Source organism: Apteryx mantelli, chromosome 15, assembly GCF_036417845.1.
Source record: "Apteryx mantelli isolate bAptMan1 chromosome 15, bAptMan1.hap1, whole genome shotgun sequence".
Lineage (NCBI taxonomy): Eukaryota > Metazoa > Chordata > Aves > Apterygiformes > Apterygidae > Apteryx > Apteryx mantelli.
The window spans coordinates 18,569,199-18,587,815 of NC_089992.1; the positions used below are offsets into that span (position 1 = coordinate 18,569,199).

At 37.8% G+C, this 18,617-nt stretch overlaps 1 protein-coding gene across 4 annotated transcripts in view; it reads left to right on the forward strand.

Annotated features, from left to right (window-relative positions):
- TJP1 (tight junction protein 1) overlaps positions 1–18,617 on the forward strand; it is an 85,262-nt gene that overhangs the window by 34,118 nt on the left and 32,527 nt on the right. For all 4 annotated transcript variants that reach the window (XM_067305893.1, XM_067305894.1, XM_067305895.1 and 1 more), the window contains exons 2-8: positions 759–815; positions 7,838–7,962; positions 8,171–8,273; positions 10,890–11,169; positions 11,764–11,867; positions 12,653–12,821; positions 13,202–13,346. In XM_067305893.1, coding sequence (XP_067161994.1) covers positions 759–815; positions 7,838–7,962; positions 8,171–8,273; positions 10,890–11,169; positions 11,764–11,867; positions 12,653–12,821; positions 13,202–13,346 — 983 coding nt within the window. The remainder of the gene's footprint in view (positions 1–758; positions 816–7,837; positions 7,963–8,170; positions 8,274–10,889; positions 11,170–11,763; positions 11,868–12,652; positions 12,822–13,201; positions 13,347–18,617) is intronic.

Sequence of the window (18,617 nt, forward strand, 5' to 3'; positions counted from 1 at the left end):
ATCCTGTTCCCTTACATAGGACCTTGTTTATTTGCGCAGTGTTACTGTTTGCCTAAGAAATTGGTGTACGCTGAACTGCAGAGTCTGTTAGATGTGACCTGTATGCATAATAGAGTAGCACGGGTACTGTAATCTATAGAGAGGCATTTGTGAATTAGCAGTAATGTGTGCAGTTAGGACAAGCAAAAGGTGGAATGCTCACAAAACCAGGAAGTATGTAAATCGGTAAAGCAATACATCCGATAACTGTGGAACACTGAAACTGGGCATCAGACCAGCTTCGTTTACTGCACTCTTAGTCAGCAACCGAGAGCCGACGTCACAAATGCTTCTGGTAGTCCTTCTCTTTAAAGTTGCTATATAAAGCTCTGAGAAGAATTTAATTTCTTCCTGTTTTTGTAAAATTGCATAAACCATGTGCCTTAAAGTTTAAAAAAAAAAAAAAAAAAAGGACTGGAATTAAGTGATTTAAATGGACTAATGTGATTGATTAACATCATTAGTAGTATGGGTATAATGATTAAAAAGCTATTTATTTTACCTATTCCCCCCACCCCCAAACAACACAGAAAGTTCAGATCTGATGTATAAAAACAGGAAATAGGTAATGAACGAGCCAGCCCTACTTTTCTGTAATTAATCAGTATGAGTATTAATGTTAATTTGGAGTGCAAACTTCTATTTGTGGTATTATACAGTTGTTTAGTATAGCTATTGAAAGTGAAATCTGATCTCTTTTTTTTCTTTCTTCTCCTTAGAGCACAACAATGGAAGAAACAGCTATATGGGAACAACACACAGTGACTCTTCACAGGGTAAGTTAATACAATTAGTTGTGTGTGCCTAACTCAGGATACTGGTAGCTTTTGAAAACAATAGGGGAAAAGCCAGATGTCAGGAAGTAAAAGCAAAGGAAACCGTCATATTCCTTTGTTTAAATTTAGAACTGTTGTAAAAGCAGCATTTGATAGTAGCTCTATTTGTCCATTTGTCAGGTTTCAAAGATAAGCCTGCCTACAAATAATCGTGTCAAAAGCCAAGCTTTAGGTTACTTCTGCACATCACTGAAAGTACTTAGAAACCAGTGTTTCATGCATTGCAAGGCTATATAACATTATAAAGGTTGTAGTGTGACTATACTTAAATATGTTTAAAACTTCATTTGCAGAGACATAAAACAGTGCAGTATAAATAAAAGAGCATTCAAAACTTCCTTATCTGCTTGTCACTTTTTTAAATTAGTGGCTTAAAATGGTGATTTGAGTGATAGGAATATGCACCTTACACTAAGGAATGTGCATTGGGACTCAGTAAATGTAGAGACAACTTTTACCCTTAGACTGGCTCTTCTTCTGTGAGTTACTCAATTTAAATCAGTTCCTGATCTGGCTATCATGAAGCTATACAAAAGAGAAGGGGGATACAATAGGGAGCAAGCTGCTTAGGGCACACTGGAACAAGGTGGGGCTGCCCTTTTTGGCAGCAGCTCAGTATTAAGGTGACCATGAAATACTTGCTTAAGTAGCTATGTTTATTCCAACAGAAGGGAGATAATAAGAGAAATTTTTCTCAAGGGAGCAAGTCATATTATTTGTCTCTAATTCTTCAGTATAGCATCAAAGCTTTTTAGAATTATAGCATTTATAGATGAATGGACTTTTGTGACTTAAAAGTGTAAGAGTAGATCAGCTGGTCTGATAAAATGCAAACTCTCTGTACAGCTCGCTCTCTTGACTCTAATACGTTTAATGAGGTTGCTTCAAAATAACCATTTTAGTACTTGTCATCTTAAGGAGAAGAGAGCAGCTATTCTGGGTTTTGACCAAAATGTCACCTTACAAACTACCCTGTCTCTAAATGCAACCAGAAACACATGCTGAAGGAAAAATGTAAGTAAAAAAAGAAAACACACAGCGATATACTTCCTAGGCTATTCTTCCAGCAATTTTTAGCTTCGTTCTTGAGCAAGAAGTATTATCTTTATATGTAATTACTCTTGATATTTTCTTCTCTTCCTTGAAGGTGGCCGCTCATCCCTGGAGCCTGTGTAAACCTGGCTTAAATTGTTTTACTTTCACCAATGATTAAATCGGTGCTGTTTACATTTAAAAAACAAACAAAAAAGCTATAGCAATACAAGATTGATAGTAGAATTAGCAGTAGCTTAGTTCTCTCTCTGTCTTGTTCTGTTAAGCTGCAGTAGAAAACAATTTCTCTGGTTAATCTAAGCAGTAACTTTCAGTGAAACTTGTAAATGATGAGTTCAGCCAGCTCATGACAGAATAATGAAATATTGCAATAGGGTGTTAACTTGAACAAAACTTGAAATAATAATGAGCAACTAGAAATCATATCTTTGGTTTCACTTGCAGCAAAGGAAGTCAGAAGTCCTGGTACAGAGGGGAAAAAAGAGATTTGTTTATAATTTTGATTATGATATTTCTATGTGCCAAACTTCTGCCTACTGTGCTGGTCTAACTGCTTTGCTAGCTGAGTATCTTGCATTCAGATGCTGAAAATTGATGGCATGTACTTATAATAACTTTGGTAGCATGAATTTAGCCATTTAAAAAAAAATACTGAAACAAAATATTTTCACATGCCAGATAACAAAACCATAACTCTTATGCTATTAAACAAATTGCCATTTAGAATGTGTCAACATTGGAAGGAGGTTTTAGGAGAGTGGCTCCATGTTTGCTTGTGGGGCTTTGATTTTGATTTTTGTGACATTCTTGTAGTGTTAGATTATCAAGTAAATGAGGTTTCTTCAGTTTAGTTTTAAGGAGAAAAATGGTACATCCTGCCCTCAGTTATACTTCAAGATATCTAGAAGTTAATAGATTGCGTAGCATGAAAATGCCACTTAGTGGCTGTGGAGTATTTTCCGTACGAGTTCATTGGCTCCACTCGACTGAGCTACAGCACTGCTAGAAACCTGCCACTGTCTGCCCCAGAAAACCCTCTGAGCTGAACTTGCTGCCTTCAGCGAGGGATCCTGCAGGGATCCTCTGGTTCTGCGTCAGTGGAGGGCAGTGAGTGGGCTGCGAGCAGTGCAATGAATGAACGTTTAACCCAGGTGGCGTTCCCACTGGAGTGGGTCTAAGTTAGAGTTCGTGGTATTGGCTTCCTGTTTAATTGGAATGTCTGCAAAGCTCCTGAGTCATCCTAGGGGTGTGGGGTGGTTTGTATGGGGTGGGTTGGTTGGTTTGTTTTGTTTTTTGGTATGTTCTGTTAGTATTTGCATTCAGAAATGAAGCTAGGCAAAGCAGTGGAACAGATGTGATTCAGAATAAATAAATATAAAACCATAGTAAGTATCCCTAGAAGAGAGAGAGAAGTCCAGAGGTGATGCCAGTTCTACTGGTCTTACTTTAATGGCAGGGAAGTCTCTGTCCCTTCTTTCTGCCCCAAAGAAATCACTGTAATTGTACTTTTTCCATTTGAATTTGCTTTTATTAATGGTACTAGATTAAAGCTAGGTAATTAGTAAGGTCCACTAACATCTGCTATAATGAGCTGCCTCAATAACAGGAGGGAAGTTCAAGTGTTTTGTTAGATAATATGTGTGTGTATGTTCATAAAGATACAGAATATTCTTGACTGCATTTATTCCAGTTTTTTGAGGCTCATATTTCTGTCCTGTTGGTAATTGGTTTCACTGTGGGAGAATTCCAGTAGCACATCCAGCACTGATAATTCACCTTCTTGTAGTGCTAATTTACATAATATAAAAGTTTAGATTCTTGGGCTGCAGTGGGTTAGTGCACCCCCCCACACACACACACACCAGGGATTCCTGTTCTCTAACCTTTGACTAGTGCACCTTAACACACACACGCACATACACACACATGTACACAATACTTACTAAGTAAACTGAATTCTGTTTTAGGGTCAGTGATCTTCTGTGTATGGAACTTAAACTATATGCTGTTAGCAGCTTTTAATTATTTGCTACCAGACATGAAAGTGTTCAAAACTTATCTTAATTTTTAAATGTTTGCAGTAGTGTCTTTGCAGGGTTCTGCTCTTGCTTCTAAGGGATCTTCAGGTCTCCTCTGCTAATGTTGCAAGTGCAGCATTTACTTTCTGTTTGCTGTCTTTGCAAGCACAAACTAGTTATGTCTGGTTACACCAGGGAAAACCTGTGCTGATCTCCAGAATTCACTTGCTCCTGCCTATGGCAGAGTAGGGTATTTTTATTCTTCTTGGGTCCCATCAGAGTAGACAAAACTCTGTGTGTGTGCGTGTGTGTGTCTGTGTGTGTATATGTATACGCACACACATATATATACATACAGACATTTTTAATATATAAATATATATAAATAAAAACAAACAGTCTTGGTAGTAGTAAACATTACATTTTAGGAAAGTAGGTATTTTATATGCTGTTGCTTCTGAAACTTATTTAAAGAGGAAAAAAAAACACCCAAAAAACTGGACTACCAAGTCCTATGTGATATGGCATTCTAACCATCTGTGTAGTCTACTGATTGGCTTTTATTAATGTGTAGTGCACTATCTGTCTGTATGGAGGAAAAAAAAACTTAAAATGTTTCTGCATTTTTTCAGGGGACAGTTTAATGATTATGTGCAGAGCCTCTGTATTAACCAATTAATGGCACTTCAGAAGATACATATTTTGAAGGGTATACATTTTGTTTTGAGCATGTTGTTTTGATCCTATAATGGCCCTTTTAAAAGGGCCTAGGATGCTGATCTTTGAAAGATGAGCCTTACAAAAGACAAGGGAGTGCCTTAATTAGGGAGTTCTTGTTAAAGAATGCAGCTTTATTCTTTTGTTCTTTTGTAAGTTTTCTTTCTATGACCTTTACTTTCCAGCGATGTCATTGCAAATTAGGGACAGAACATACTTAATCCCAGTAGTTGCAGTATGTACATGTCATTTCTAGCGTTTTGATACAGTGCTGACATGAGATTTGTTTGATCCAGCTGCTTTGGGTATCTTGGAGTCTGGAAGGGAGCATAGAAGGAGTCAGACTGTGCTGGGATTTAACACTGCTTTACTGAAACCCAGCACTACTGGCAGGAGTCTTGGTGGAATTTTTTTTTTGGGGGGGGGGGAAAGAATCCCAGGGGCTTTGAACTTCTAACCAAGATTTCTTTCCTTTTTCTTCACTCCATTTCTAACTTCCTGGACCCCTGCCTAGCTATTGAGAGACTGAGCTAGCCCTGGGTTCAGTTAAAATTTATCGGGTAGCTACAGTTTACTTTTCACTGAGAGATCTTCTGATTTTGTATGCTTAAGTGTAAAGGATTTTGAGGGGCAGCCATGCCGCTCTGCAGTGCGTGTTTGTGTCACTGCTGGAACACGGGTTGCGCGTGTTTGCGTGCCAGGCTACGTACGCGCTGTTCCCGCGGTCCCGGCCGGTCTCGCGGCGGGGGGGGACTCCACCGCCTTTCCCTGGTCTGTCACTGCAGCAGCTGGCAGCTGAGCTCATGTGGCAGCAGATTTTTTTAAAAACCTTTTTACAGCTTTGGTTAAGATACATGTTTGTATTTTGTGTAATCTGTGATCAGTTTTAGTGTTTTCAGCTACCAAATTAAGAGATTGTCAGGGAACCTGTGAAGTTTTCCAACTCTTGGGGAAAGTTCAGTGCATCATTCACCTCTAGGATGGTGGTAGGCAGCAGGATTAAACGAAGGGCGGTAGCCTGAGGTTTACTTCAAGGTTCCTTATTTCAACTTGTGAATTTTTAAAAAGGCTTAGGATTGGATTTCAACTTTCTGTTTTGGAGTATTTATTAAGACTTCAATTTATCTTACTAGAAAACCTCTGTGCCGGTTGGATCTTTTTCTTTTGACTATATTGTCAGTATATAAGATTGACTTGTGTCAGGGTTTCTTGAAGGTAAGAACATTTTAATTAAAAGTATGGAACTAGTCTTTTTTAAAATGTTGTTGGTAAGGTTTGTGGGCCTGCTCTGAGGGAGGGGGAAATGGCAAGCAGCAAGATAAGGTTTACAGTTAATGTCTGTATCTGCTGATTTTGTGTGATGATTGTGTTTCTTTCCACATGAGTGGAGGACTATACGAAAAGGAATTTTGTGCTTATGGTTTAAGGAAAGGTAGAGAATATTTAAAGTCTCACATAAATATCTTTGGCTATCTCTCTTCTCCCTCCCTCTCTCCAACCAAGTGTAGTGTGAACTAAACTCTGTTTTGTTACAGTAATGGAAAACTGAAGGAGAAAACACTAGCATGTGAAAGGGGAGAATCGGCTCCTGCCAATCTTAGTGTTTTGAAAAGCTTTCTCATCCCGTGTTTCATAGGCTATTATGTATTCTTCTCATAGACGATTTAAAAGCCCCAAAGAAAACCTCAGTTTTGGTAATAAGCAGTCGTCATGATCATTTAAATTGTTCTGCTGCATGGCAGAGTTTCTCTTAGCCATTCCTGAACCCCAGCCATGATTTCTGGTTGATCTGGCTGGAATGCCTCTTGGAAAACTGTCCAGGACTGCTTTAAAGGTTTGGAATGAAGGTAAAAGAAGCAGTAAGACCCTTTTCTAGCTTGTTAGAGCAACCTTATTTCTTTCATATCTGGCAACAATACTTGCTCTTTGTTGAAATCTCTCTCTGAGCAATGGCTCTCCAGATCTCTGTTTTAATACTGTATGGTCCTGTTCACTGCCTGTTGGCTAAATGTGGACCATCTCTCTACATCCTCTCTCTTTTGGGGAAATGAGAAGCAGTTTTTTTGATCAGTATCTACTGTCTGAAAAGCTGAACAAACATCGTGTGTGTGGCAGCCTGATGCAGACTGTTGTGTTGCTTCTGCTGCCACTGCGGGGATAGAAACCTTGTTGCTGAAGCTGGATTGTGTTTGTCCAAAAGTCTGGAGAAGGGGTGGGGGTGGGGGAGGAAAAAAGAAAGGAATAACTCTGCTGGCACAGAGCGCATGCTACTCTGAAATGGAGGAGGAATTGACTAAAACCCAGTCTCTTCCTTTCAGTGAATGCTTATTCTGCACAGTCTAAAACTTCAGAATACCTTCTTGAGCAAAATGTAGCATTTAAACGGAAATAGATTGTTTTCCTGCCAATATTTGTTTTCTGAGCGATAATGGAAGAGCTAGACAGTTTGCAAAACAGTTATATTTAGATTATTTCCCACCCTCACTGCTTCCAGGCAGAAATGTAAGTATAATTGTCATATCTTGAAATACCTGACAGGAATAACTTTTCAGAGGCATTGACCTTGCTGTAGTGGCAGGTCGCCCTAGAGGGGAAGATTGAAGCAAATGGCTCTTGTTAAGATGCAGATGATTTGCAAGTGCTGACAAGGTTTTGATGTATTTAGTGGTACAAGTGATCTTGCTGCTATTCTTAAGAACTGAGCCTGCAGTCATACTATCGTGTGCTGTGATCCTGTCAGTTCTGGAGCTAAGTGAGGTCAAGCTGGGTGAATACCATAATGGGAAGCCTCAAAGAAAGTGTGGTATGGCTTTGAATCGGTATCTCAACACAGTGGTATGGCGTGTTATGCTTACTGAAGACGGAGGTCTTAGTGATGACAGTCTGAGACCCAGGCCATAAAAATATGAATGGGAATGCTGATATTTTGCACTTGGGAGAGATTAGGTAGCCAATCTGATATGTTCTCTGACTTCTAAAGGTAGTTTGGTTGTTTTGTCTTGTTTTCTAATCTTTCTCCTGTTCTTGAGTTGCAGAGTCTTCTGCATGGTTCATTTGATCCTTCTTTCTTCCAAAAAGTTGTATTCGTTCCATAGGACCATTTCATGTTTGACACAATAATGTGAATTGTGACATGTAAATATTAATGAGAGTATTTCTCTTACTACATTGTAGGCACCTGGATTTGGATTTGGTATTGCAATATCTGGAGGAAGAGATAATCCCCACTTTCAGAGCGGTGAGACATCGATAGTTATTTCTGATGTGCTGAAAGGAGGCCCAGCAGAAGGACTGCTACAGTAAGTGCCAAACTATAAGTTGTGATTCAGGACATTCATGTTTGACAATGGTAACTTAAATTAACCTCCTAACTGTTTAATTCTCAAGATATCTATAGCTGTCTGTATAGTAAGTTTATTCTACGTGTAGTTTCTTCAGGAACACCTGTTCCCCAGTATTTTTCTGCTTGGCATACAGTGTTTATACTGCATACTGTTTTTCATTTAGAGAAAATGACCGTGTTGCAATGGTTAATGGAGTTTCAATGGATAATGTCGAACATGCATTTGCTGTTCAGCAACTGAGGAAAAGTGGGAAGAATGCCAAAATTGTAAGTAAACATCTTGAAGATTTAAGCTTTTCTGTAGTTATAGAGCCAAAGATTGGTGAAATGTCTGTGATGAAATACATGCATGATGTAAGATACTTGAATGATACTTGGCTAAATACTGAGTGATGTTTCAGTTTTAAGTGATGATGTGACATGTTTACCATGTGGGTCACCGAAAATTATTATTATTATTTTAAATATGGATGATATTTAGGTAGTATGGCATTGGATAGTGGAAACTCCTTTTCCTTATAAAGTTCTTCTCAGGTTCAAGTTCAATTCTTAACTACTTTTATCTTTCTTTGCCTTCTGGAGTGTACTTCTATCAAGTTTTTCAGACTGGTGTATGCTAGCCACTATTCAAGCCCTAACATCATTCTTCTTATGCTCAACAAATAGTTTGCCAAAATAAAGTATAATTACCTTAATTCCTATAATTTTGTAGGTTTATTCAAAGTGCATGGTCAGCTTTTGAACTTGCAAAACAGCAGAACACATCATCCCTAAAGGGTAGTAATCTGTCTTTCTATAGAAATTGCAGATTTATATTACTGAAAAAGTAGAATACAAAAATATGATGTTTAACAATTGCTTAATTTAGGAAAATGGGCTTTCTAGGTCTTGTAGAAAAGCTTTTGTGCTGGCAATTTTTCTTGTGCTCTTGGGTGCTTTAATAGGGTTGCAAAAAACTGCAATGTTTTGCATTCGTGAATCTGGCAATTCCTTAAAGCATAGAGACAAAACATCTGTGTGGTGTGCTGTGCAGGGCTTTCAGGACTTAAATATTGGGTGTAGTAATTAATGTTGTAAACTTAATCAATGGAAGATCTAGTTGTTGTGTCACCATGTTCACCCTCTTCCCAAGTAACAAACAAACAAATCTTTGTATTGTTCTGTAGTGGAAATGCAGTGATCTCTAGATTTATCCAGAGAAAAATCAATTAATGAAACAAAATTTCATGCATAACCTCTTTATTTGCTATGTGTTACAGAATTAAACTTTTTAAATGGAGTCTGGTTTTATCCTGGAGACAGTCATCTATGTTCAAGATACATCTGTGTCAGCTCAACTAACTTTGAACTTGCAGCTCTAATGTTCCCTTTCCTCTGTGGCTTGCATAAACATAACTTTGGAGGATTGGCAGATTTTGAAGTTAAGGAGAATTACTGTCAATAAGACATTGAGTGTACAGTAGATTACATGTTAGTGAAAAAAGTTTTGAGCAGTGCCAGTAACTGACTTGTGGGTTTAAGCAGAGAGGGAGAAGGCATTCAGATATGTAGCTCTGTGGAAAGAGAATGTGGTGGTGTGCTACAAAGGCTGTCCTTGTCAGGAGATGTCACTCTGCACAGAGTGACAACCAATACGCTGATGTGGAGAACTAAAAGTAAAACAAATGTAAATAAAGCAGAGTTTTCCACGTATTTATGCTGATGAGTCTCCTATATCAGTTGGATAGAATTTTTTAGCAAGAATGCAGGAGTTCAGGGCATTCACAAGGGTGTCTGCCTGTTGTGTGTTTTCTTCTGAGTTGTGTGCTTAGTTTTGCTTCTGACATTTGGTAGTACTGTTAGTATGACACAGCACGTCATCTGTTACATCTGAAAGAGGCAGATTCTGTAAATTTGAGTCTAAAGTTTTACTCTTGTCTTCTTATGCAGTTCTAAAATTACAATTGAAAAAAAGGAAATCTTTTTGCTTTGATTACTTCAGTTTTTTTTCCTAAAAGAAGGTGAATAGGCTGATGATTTTGGTTTGCTGATGCAGACTAGATCTACAATAAAATAATCCAGGATACTAAACTAGGAAAGATCTATCTTCTGAGTTCTGTTGTAGATCTTTGCTGATCATCTTGCATTATGAGCTTCTCATACTTTTTTTGGACCTTAATAGGTTCTTTAGAGACTTTGTTAGAAGGATCATTCTTAGGCTGATTCCTGTGTAGTGATATTCTCACCTGGCATAAGCTTCTTCCTTCCTCCCCACTAGTAGTATTTTTCAGTATGTTTACAGTCAGTATTTTTTTTTTCCTGTAGTTCTACAGTCAGTGTCTGTGGATGATTCTCTACAGCGTGTCTGTCTTGTGGCTGTTATTGGGCTTTGTTTGTTAACTAACAGACCTTCACAGGATAGTCCAAATCTCTTTCCTAGTTGAAGGGTGGGAAGCCTGGAATTCTGTTTCTTACTGTTTTGTAACAGCTATGTAGATTTGTTCTGTTGGAGGCTAACTACACATCCCACATTTGTTCTTATGCTAGACATCATGACTATCACTTTGAATCTTTAACTCTTATTTAACCTTCCAGTTTCTGTAATGGGACCTTGTGTTCTTTGTATAATTTAGTTCCTTTAACTGTCTTTCGTTATTCTCAGAATATAAATATGTGCATTTATAAGAATTTGACATATATATGTATTGTATGTATTGTCTCCATATATGTGAGTACACAATTAGAACTCGTGATGTGGTATATAATACCTGAATAGCTATAAATAAGGAAAAATGTAAGCTGGAGGCGTTAATACGTATTCAAATTTGATAATAAAAGACAAAGGAGGCTTATAAGATATACTTGCACGTAGACATAAGCTGATAGGTAGTGTTCTGATTTTAGACTATCCGAAGGATGAAGAAAATTCAGATTCCTGTAGCTCGACCAGAACCTGAACCAGTATCTGAAAATGAAGAAGATAGCTATGATGAAGAGATACGTGATCCAAGAAGTAGCCGTGGTGGTCCAAGTGCCAACAGAAGGCATGAGAAGAGCTGGGTAAGAGATCGAAGTGCGAGCAGAGAGAGAAGCTTATCACCGAGATCAGACAGAAGATCAATTACTTCCAGTCAGCCTGCAAAACCTACCAAAGTAACACTGGTAAAATCAAGGAAAAATGAAGGTAATTTTACTGTGATTCTCTAAGACCTTTGCTGACTCTTAAAGGCTAAATCCCTCAATCAGTGCTGTGTCAACAGCAATTTTCATACAGTCTGTGAAGGCCTTAATAATTTACTTGCTGATTATGAGTAAATAGCTGAAAACTTAAAAATTGCTATTGGATTTCCAGGAGTATTTTTCATATTCCAAAATGCATGTGCTTAATTAAGGGTAAACTGTTATATGCTATAAACATATCCCAAGTGGGCATCAGACTTCTGCTAGTCAAGTAGCAGCTACATATCTTCTGTGTACTTTAGAAGGGTCTTCAGTGTCTGGTTGTCATATTTCCTGACACAGATCACACACTGACAAATAGCAGTATGAAAATGGGTAATAACTGTGGTGACTGACTCTCTGGAGAAGTACTGTAGACTGGAAGCCTGCTCTAAATAAATTTTGGAATGAAATAGAATTAGTTAAAAACAGATGGATTTCTGTTTTTCCAATCTCCTCTGTGTTTTGGGGCTAGATCTTCTGTAAAGCAGTGTCATAAATCATCAGGTACCTCCCCCTTTGTTCTTTACTGTAACTACATCTTTCTTTTTATTCTAAGAATATGGTCTACGGTTGGCAAGCCACATATTTGTGAAAGAAATATCACAGGATAGCCTGGCAGCAAGAGATGGCAATATTCAGGAAGGAGATGTTGTACTGAAGGTATAGTAAATAGTGTTATTTGTCAAAGGGAAAATTCTTTGATATAACTGTTCTTAGAATTAACTGTTTCTCAACAGCAGAATTATTGTCAGTAGAAAATGTATCGACTTCCTGATCTTTGAGAGAAGTTAATAAAAGTTAATACAGTAAATCCACTTCTTTTAAGAAAAAGAAAAATCATAAAGCAGTTATTTTTTTTGTCGGGTATTATTCCACAGGCCTTAGTCAGATCAATAGTGCTTTTGTAAATGAGAAATTCCACTGTAAATGCATAATATAAAAAAACAAAAAAAAAAAAAAAGGAGGGGGGTGAGACTTAGGTGGTTAGTTATACAATATAGTGTGCTATTGTGCAACACTAGAAGCTGCCTTCAGGTTAAACTTGATTTTGTGGAAATCAACATACCTGAGGATTTTCATCTCCTATTAACAGCTTTCACTTCAGAACATTGCCACAAACGTATTAGTGCAGAAGAACACGTCCTTTCTTACTCTGATGAGCATAGTGACTACTTCAAAAATAGTAATTATGTGTGTGTGGTTTTTTTATATTAGTGGTAGAGATTTTTATCTTTGAAAGATGAATATAATTTTCTGTATTATGTTGTACCTCAAATGAGCCCAATAGTCTTCCATTATATAGTATTTGAATCTAACTCTGGTGATTTGGTAAATATCCCTACATATTTCTAGATACATTAGACAGAGAAACATCATCTTCACTTCACTGGAGATTCACTATTTTTCAGTAAATTACTATCCGTAGCCGTCTTACTCTGTTGCAGATAAATGGCACAGTGACAGAAAATATGTCCTTAGCAGATGCAAAAACACTAATAGAAAGATCAAAAGGCAAATTGAAGATGGTTGTTCAACGAGATGAACGAGCTACGCTCTTGAATGTCCCTGATCTTTCTGACAGTATTCATTCTGCTAATGCTTCAGAAAGAGATGGTGAGTATAGAATTTGATTCCCAAAGGGAGAGAGGAATTCCCTGTATGGTGAAGACATGAAATCCCTATATGGGATGAGAGGGTGGGGAGGAGGAACAAGTTATGAGTAGGATTGCCATGTGGGTAAAATGCTGTTTGAGCATGATTGGAATTCACACCTTTAAAAAAAAAATAGAGGGGGGAAAAAAGGTACTGTTCCTTTTCTTGAAATTGTTCTTACAGGAATATTAATTTAGTTACTTTGGTTTGGAATAAACATAGAAGATCTAACATCTTCATTTAAAAAAAAAAATCTCTGCAAAAGCTTATTTCCATTTGGGCAGGTCACACCATCATTTTAACTGCAGTCATTTCATGAAAAAACAACTTTTATTTAACAGACATTTCAGAAATTCAGTCGCTGGCATCAGATCATTCCAACCGATCCCATGACAGGCCCCGCCGCAGTCGTTCACGATCTCCTGACCAGAGGTCAGAGCCTTCAGACCATTCCAGACATTCTCCACAGCAGCCCAGCAACGGCAGGTGATGGCAGCATTGTATTATTTTTAAATCAACTATTTAATGTCACTTTTAAGTAGTAGGCGTGCTTGGATTTATACAGTATGACAAATGTGATGCAGTATGATGGTAGTAGTAATATGGAATTCGCTGTCTCAAGGGATGCAGCTGAGCCTGCTGCTCGTGATCCAAATACTCCTAGGCCCCAGGAGAAATTGAACCTCAAACTTTGTTATTCCTTTTTTGAAGTGATCTTACTCTTTAGAATGGGGTTATGTGAATGGCCATATAGGTTTGATATTAGTGAGGTGTTACTGAAGCATGTATGATATATTTTGGTCTCAGAAAGAAATTAGCTGTGATCTTGTTCAAGATGACTAGTAGCACACTCCCTATTGCTTGGCAATCTAGGTAAATTTGTTGAAATCTGCTTTGTTTAGCTATGGGCTTTATAATTTCCTCACAAGCCTTTTTGAAAAGTTATCTTATGTCTTGAAATATATTTTTCCTGCAAATAAGCTGTATTGCTCAGCAGGTGTAGTTTTGGAATGTAATTTTCAAAGTTTGATTTGTTAATAGGACATTCATGATAGTTCTGGAGTAGGTAAGACTATAGGAATTCAGAGATAAGTAATCTGTTGTGTGGTTTAGAGTTTTTCTACCATATAAAACTTTAGTCTTGAATAATGTAAACCTGTTCTTTTTTGCATTTGTATTTGCACAGTTTGTGTTGGAAATGGGCACTCATTTATTAGAAATAGAAACTAAAAAATTTGGGAAGGATTTTAGTTTTTATTAGAACAAATGTCTGTCTTAAGAGAAAACTTTGCCTTTTGAGCTCTTGTAGGTGGAGCAGCAAAATGAAAATGTTGGAATTTATTCTGGAATATAGAGTACTTGAGATTATTGTTTTGTGGCATAGGCTAATAGAAAAAAATTTCCTGTCTTGGCAGTGTGCTGATTCACTATTGAGAACATCAGAATCAGAGTCTTTATTTGACTATTTTAAAATGTTGTCAAAAGTTCTGAAAAAACAAGTTGCAGCCAGCTGTTCCATAAAACTAAGATATACTTGATAATTGTTTATTAGTAACCTTTTGTTTGCCAGAGGGGCAGGCAAAACAATACTTGCGCCTTCAAGTTTTTAAATATCTTCTGAGTTGGTAAGCCTGCAAGACAGGCCTTTCCTGGCATGTACACCTTCTTGTGGTGAGGGATTCCAGACACTTCCCCCTCTCTTCCCTGAATGGTGTTTCTAGAGGCCACAAGTCACAAAAGATTGTTTTCACGTAAAAACCCCAAATCAGTGAGAAACGCTCAACAGCAGGATCCCAGACTCAGGGATGCCATGCTGCTTCATTTGTTTTAAAAGTGCACGTTTTATAGCTCAGTAAAACATCCATGAGAGCTAAGACAACTGGAATGGAGGGCTAGCTCGGTTTTTCCACATATCTTCACATTTTGAAGTGTTTTTAACTGTGGTGGAATACTTTAGATTTTGTATAGCTACTAGCTTTTGCTTATTACAGAGTTCTTCATGGCGTAGCTGCCCTTAGTGACAAGCAGAATCCTGTTACATAGAAAGATACAAGTTCAGCCGTACAGTTTTCAGTCCTAAACTAGATGGATTGAATCCCTGCTTGCAGAGGCAAACACGGTGAGTGTAGAGAACCCTTCCTCCTTTGGTGATGTTCTTTTCTCCATGTAGTGTCTGAGGAAAAAATACAAGTGAAGTGAGCTGTTAACTTGTTTTTCCTTTCTTCATTTAAAAAGATCAACCAACTCAAGGCATTCTTTAGGTGAGGAAAACATAGCTCCACAGTTTTAGTTATGAAGGCAATGGTGGAAATTCAGGATCAATGGATGTTCTGCATCTTCTTCTTCATGTTGTGATGTTGCTGTCAAAGAATATGTCACAAAGGGAATCATGTTTGTGTTTATTGTTGTGATTTTTAGGGTCAAAAATGATTCTTCTGGCTGTCCTTTCAAGAATGAAGGAAAAAGGACAGTTCCTAGGGTTTGAGTTAAAGTGTAGGGAAATAAGCATTTTGAAATACTCTGAACAGTTCTGAATGTCAATGAAAGGGACTTTGTAGCTTTGCCTTCCTCTTGGGTATACTCGTCAAGTAGGACACACTTTGAAAATTTTGATTGTAAAGGGTGTGAGGTCTCTATCAGATCTGAAACCTGTATTTCTTATCATGCATTTCTAATATAGCATGAAAAGGACTGGTGGAGGGGAAAAAAATCCATCAGAACTGAAGCCGTGACTTATTTACCCCAGTGTTAGTTCTTTCCTGCCCTATTAAATACAGTAGTCGAGGTAGATAGCCACTTCCTCCCTATGGACTAAATTGTCAGAAGAATTAAATCTTTCCTGAGAAGGAACTTTGAAGCTATCTCAACTCTGACTGCATCCGTTACATCTACTTTATGAACAAGAACTACCTTGGCATGGATTAACTTCCTGTTGGACATGTCTCTTTCAAGATCAGAAAATCTGTTGGGCCCTGAGCCACATAAGAAAAACATGTAAGAATCATCTTTTTTTTGGTGGATATTTTTTGGTGCAAGAACAGATTTGCTGTAAGAGCAAATTAGATGCAACTCCCTGTCATGGTTTAAAATTTGGAGAAAGATCTCAAAGCTGCTTGAGAACAACAAAGCTGAGGAAGAAGTACAAAAAAATTATCAAATTTTGTGAGCTTTAGGAAGGCATTAAGAATGTATTGAAGATAGTGAAACTTTCTAGCCTCTATTCTGCCAAATATATGCTGAGGAGGAGAAAAATTCTGCTGGAATGCACTTGGTCCTTTCATACAAGTTTCACTGCAGACTGATGCTTTTAGATATGCACTAGACTACAGGAATCTGCAAAGTTTTCTAGAACTCAGATTCTAGAACGTGTTCTTTTTAATTTACTAATAGTGTAATTAGTAATCTTTTGACTATCTTATGTTTTTCTGTTATGGTAGATTGCCAGTTATTCATAGCTAGTCTTAGAAGGGATCCAGAAAATGGTAGGTTCTTATGTTAAGTCACTGACTTCTGTGCTAATTCAATCAAAACTTTGTCTTTACATGGGATAATGTCTTTATTTCAATCAGTAGTCTTTATGTGAACATACATTGAATTGACAGTGAGAACTCAGGATTGACTCTTAGTGGACATAACAATTTCCAGATACAGCAAAGATTTTTAAAAATTTGTTTTTTGTTTTTGTTTTGTTTTGTTTTTTCTTCCCTCCCCCCCCATTGAGGAGAGAACCCAAGTCTGGAGTCTCTTCTGTCCACAGGTAAGAAGTTTGGGTTTGGATTTGTTTCTGAGGTAGCTTTAGGTTAACCAGTCATTTCTTAGTAATTCCTCCATATTGAAAAGACCGGGAAATCTGCAGATATAGACAAATACTTGTAGCTCTGGAAACTTTGAGAATTTTTAGCCAACTGATACTGAACTAAGTACTAAACGAAATACAAGATAAAAATATGTCCTAGCTTTGGGGAAGAACTCGCCAAGCAGACCGTGTTTTAAAGAGTAAGTATAGTTTTTAAAGATGTGCATAAGAAGAGCTGTTTAGGTAGAGGAAGAAAAAATCTTAATAGATTATGCAAAGTTACCTTTCATTCTCTGACATTCTGTGTTTAAGAGCAATACTTAGAGAGCCAGAGATGAACAGTAGGAGCCTCTGCACCCAAAGTTGGAGAGTACTTGCGGGGGGAGGTATCATGTATACTGTTTCTTACCTTTCTCATCCTATTGCTCTATCTTGCTGTCTTGCCTTTTGCCCTTGATATCTCTGGGTGCCTTTTGCCAACTGAAAGAACTCCCTCTGGGGACCTGGTTCTCCTTTGCTGTCCTCTTTCCTTGGACACTGGAATCACAGAAATGCTTTTTGGTATGTCTAGCATTTCAGCCTTGGCGAGAAAGGTATGGTAGCTTGACGGAAGCTCTGTTAGAGGTGGTCATTAGTCCTGAAAGGATGAGGCTGCCTTGCATAATGCATCCGTGAGTCTACATACCGCACAAGAGGCTTCCTCTGTCTCTTTCTGAAGACTAGGTGAACACTAGGTGAACAACTGGAATGTTGGAAAGTCGACCCTGTTTTGAATGCGCTTAGGAAGATTCTACCTTCTCATAGTGAACATTTTAAAATATGCTAAAAATACATGTTTGGACAAAGCCTGTACATTCATATTTTTCAAAGCTTTTCTGTGCAAACCTAACACATACACAGCAAGCATGTTTTACAAGCCTTTTTTTTTTTTTTTCTTCAAATAATGAAAACCACAGTTGATGGCATTAATATGTAGCTGACTCGGCATTTTGTAACTCAAGGTTGTTTAAAGCTGCTGCAGTTGGGCATACTTAAAAAAAAAAAAGGGGGGGGGGAGAGGGAGTGGAAGGGGCCCTGACACAGCACAGATGTTGAAGTAAAAACAATACTGTCAGAACACATATGCAGTTAATAACACCTTTGATGACTCATGGGAAGTGCAGCTGTCACTTCTCAACAAGTTTCCATCGCCTAGAAACTGTGACAGCATCAAGTTGTTTCCTGTACCATCTTGCAAAGGGGGAAGTATGCAGTGCTTACGAGACAACTTAAAACAAAAAAATTATACTCCCCTGTTATTCTGAGCTTTTTCATTTTGTTCTGTTTCTGTTGTCTTTCCCATTTAAACTTTGTTTCCTTACGTAGAGCAGAACTGATCTTTTTACAGCCATTTTAATTGCCCGGGTACGTTTGCCTGCATGCATTGCAGTGGCGTAGCCTTCAAGCATAGTGCTTCGTGTCCCTGAGTGAGCTCGGGTGTTTGGCTGCCTCTATTTTGTGCCACGCTCTCAGCACCTGCATTCTAGTTACTGTTCTTATGAGCTTTTTTTTTTTTTCCTTTACATTTTTTGATATATGCAGATACCCAAGGCACATAGAATTATGGTGTTCTTGGATTATGCAGAGGAAATGTAAAATGAATGTTGTCCTGTATACTAACTCCAGTATTTTTGGCCTTATTGTTAAGGCAAAAGATAGAACACTGTTTTGGAAAAAGGCTTCTGTTAAGTTTTGGGAGAGGGCAAGAAAAAGGTAGAGAGGGCTCAATGAGAAATTTGCTATAAAATGTTAGTAACTTGTGCTTGATATCCAAACATCTTTTGGCAGGGAGCAGAGGAGCTAATTGTAGTCCATACTATTATAGGACTTCTTTCGGTTTGTAAATTATTTAGTATGCTTTTAAATAACTAAATGTGTCTGTGTCTCTTTAATGAGAGACAGGAACTTTTTCAGGGAAATGA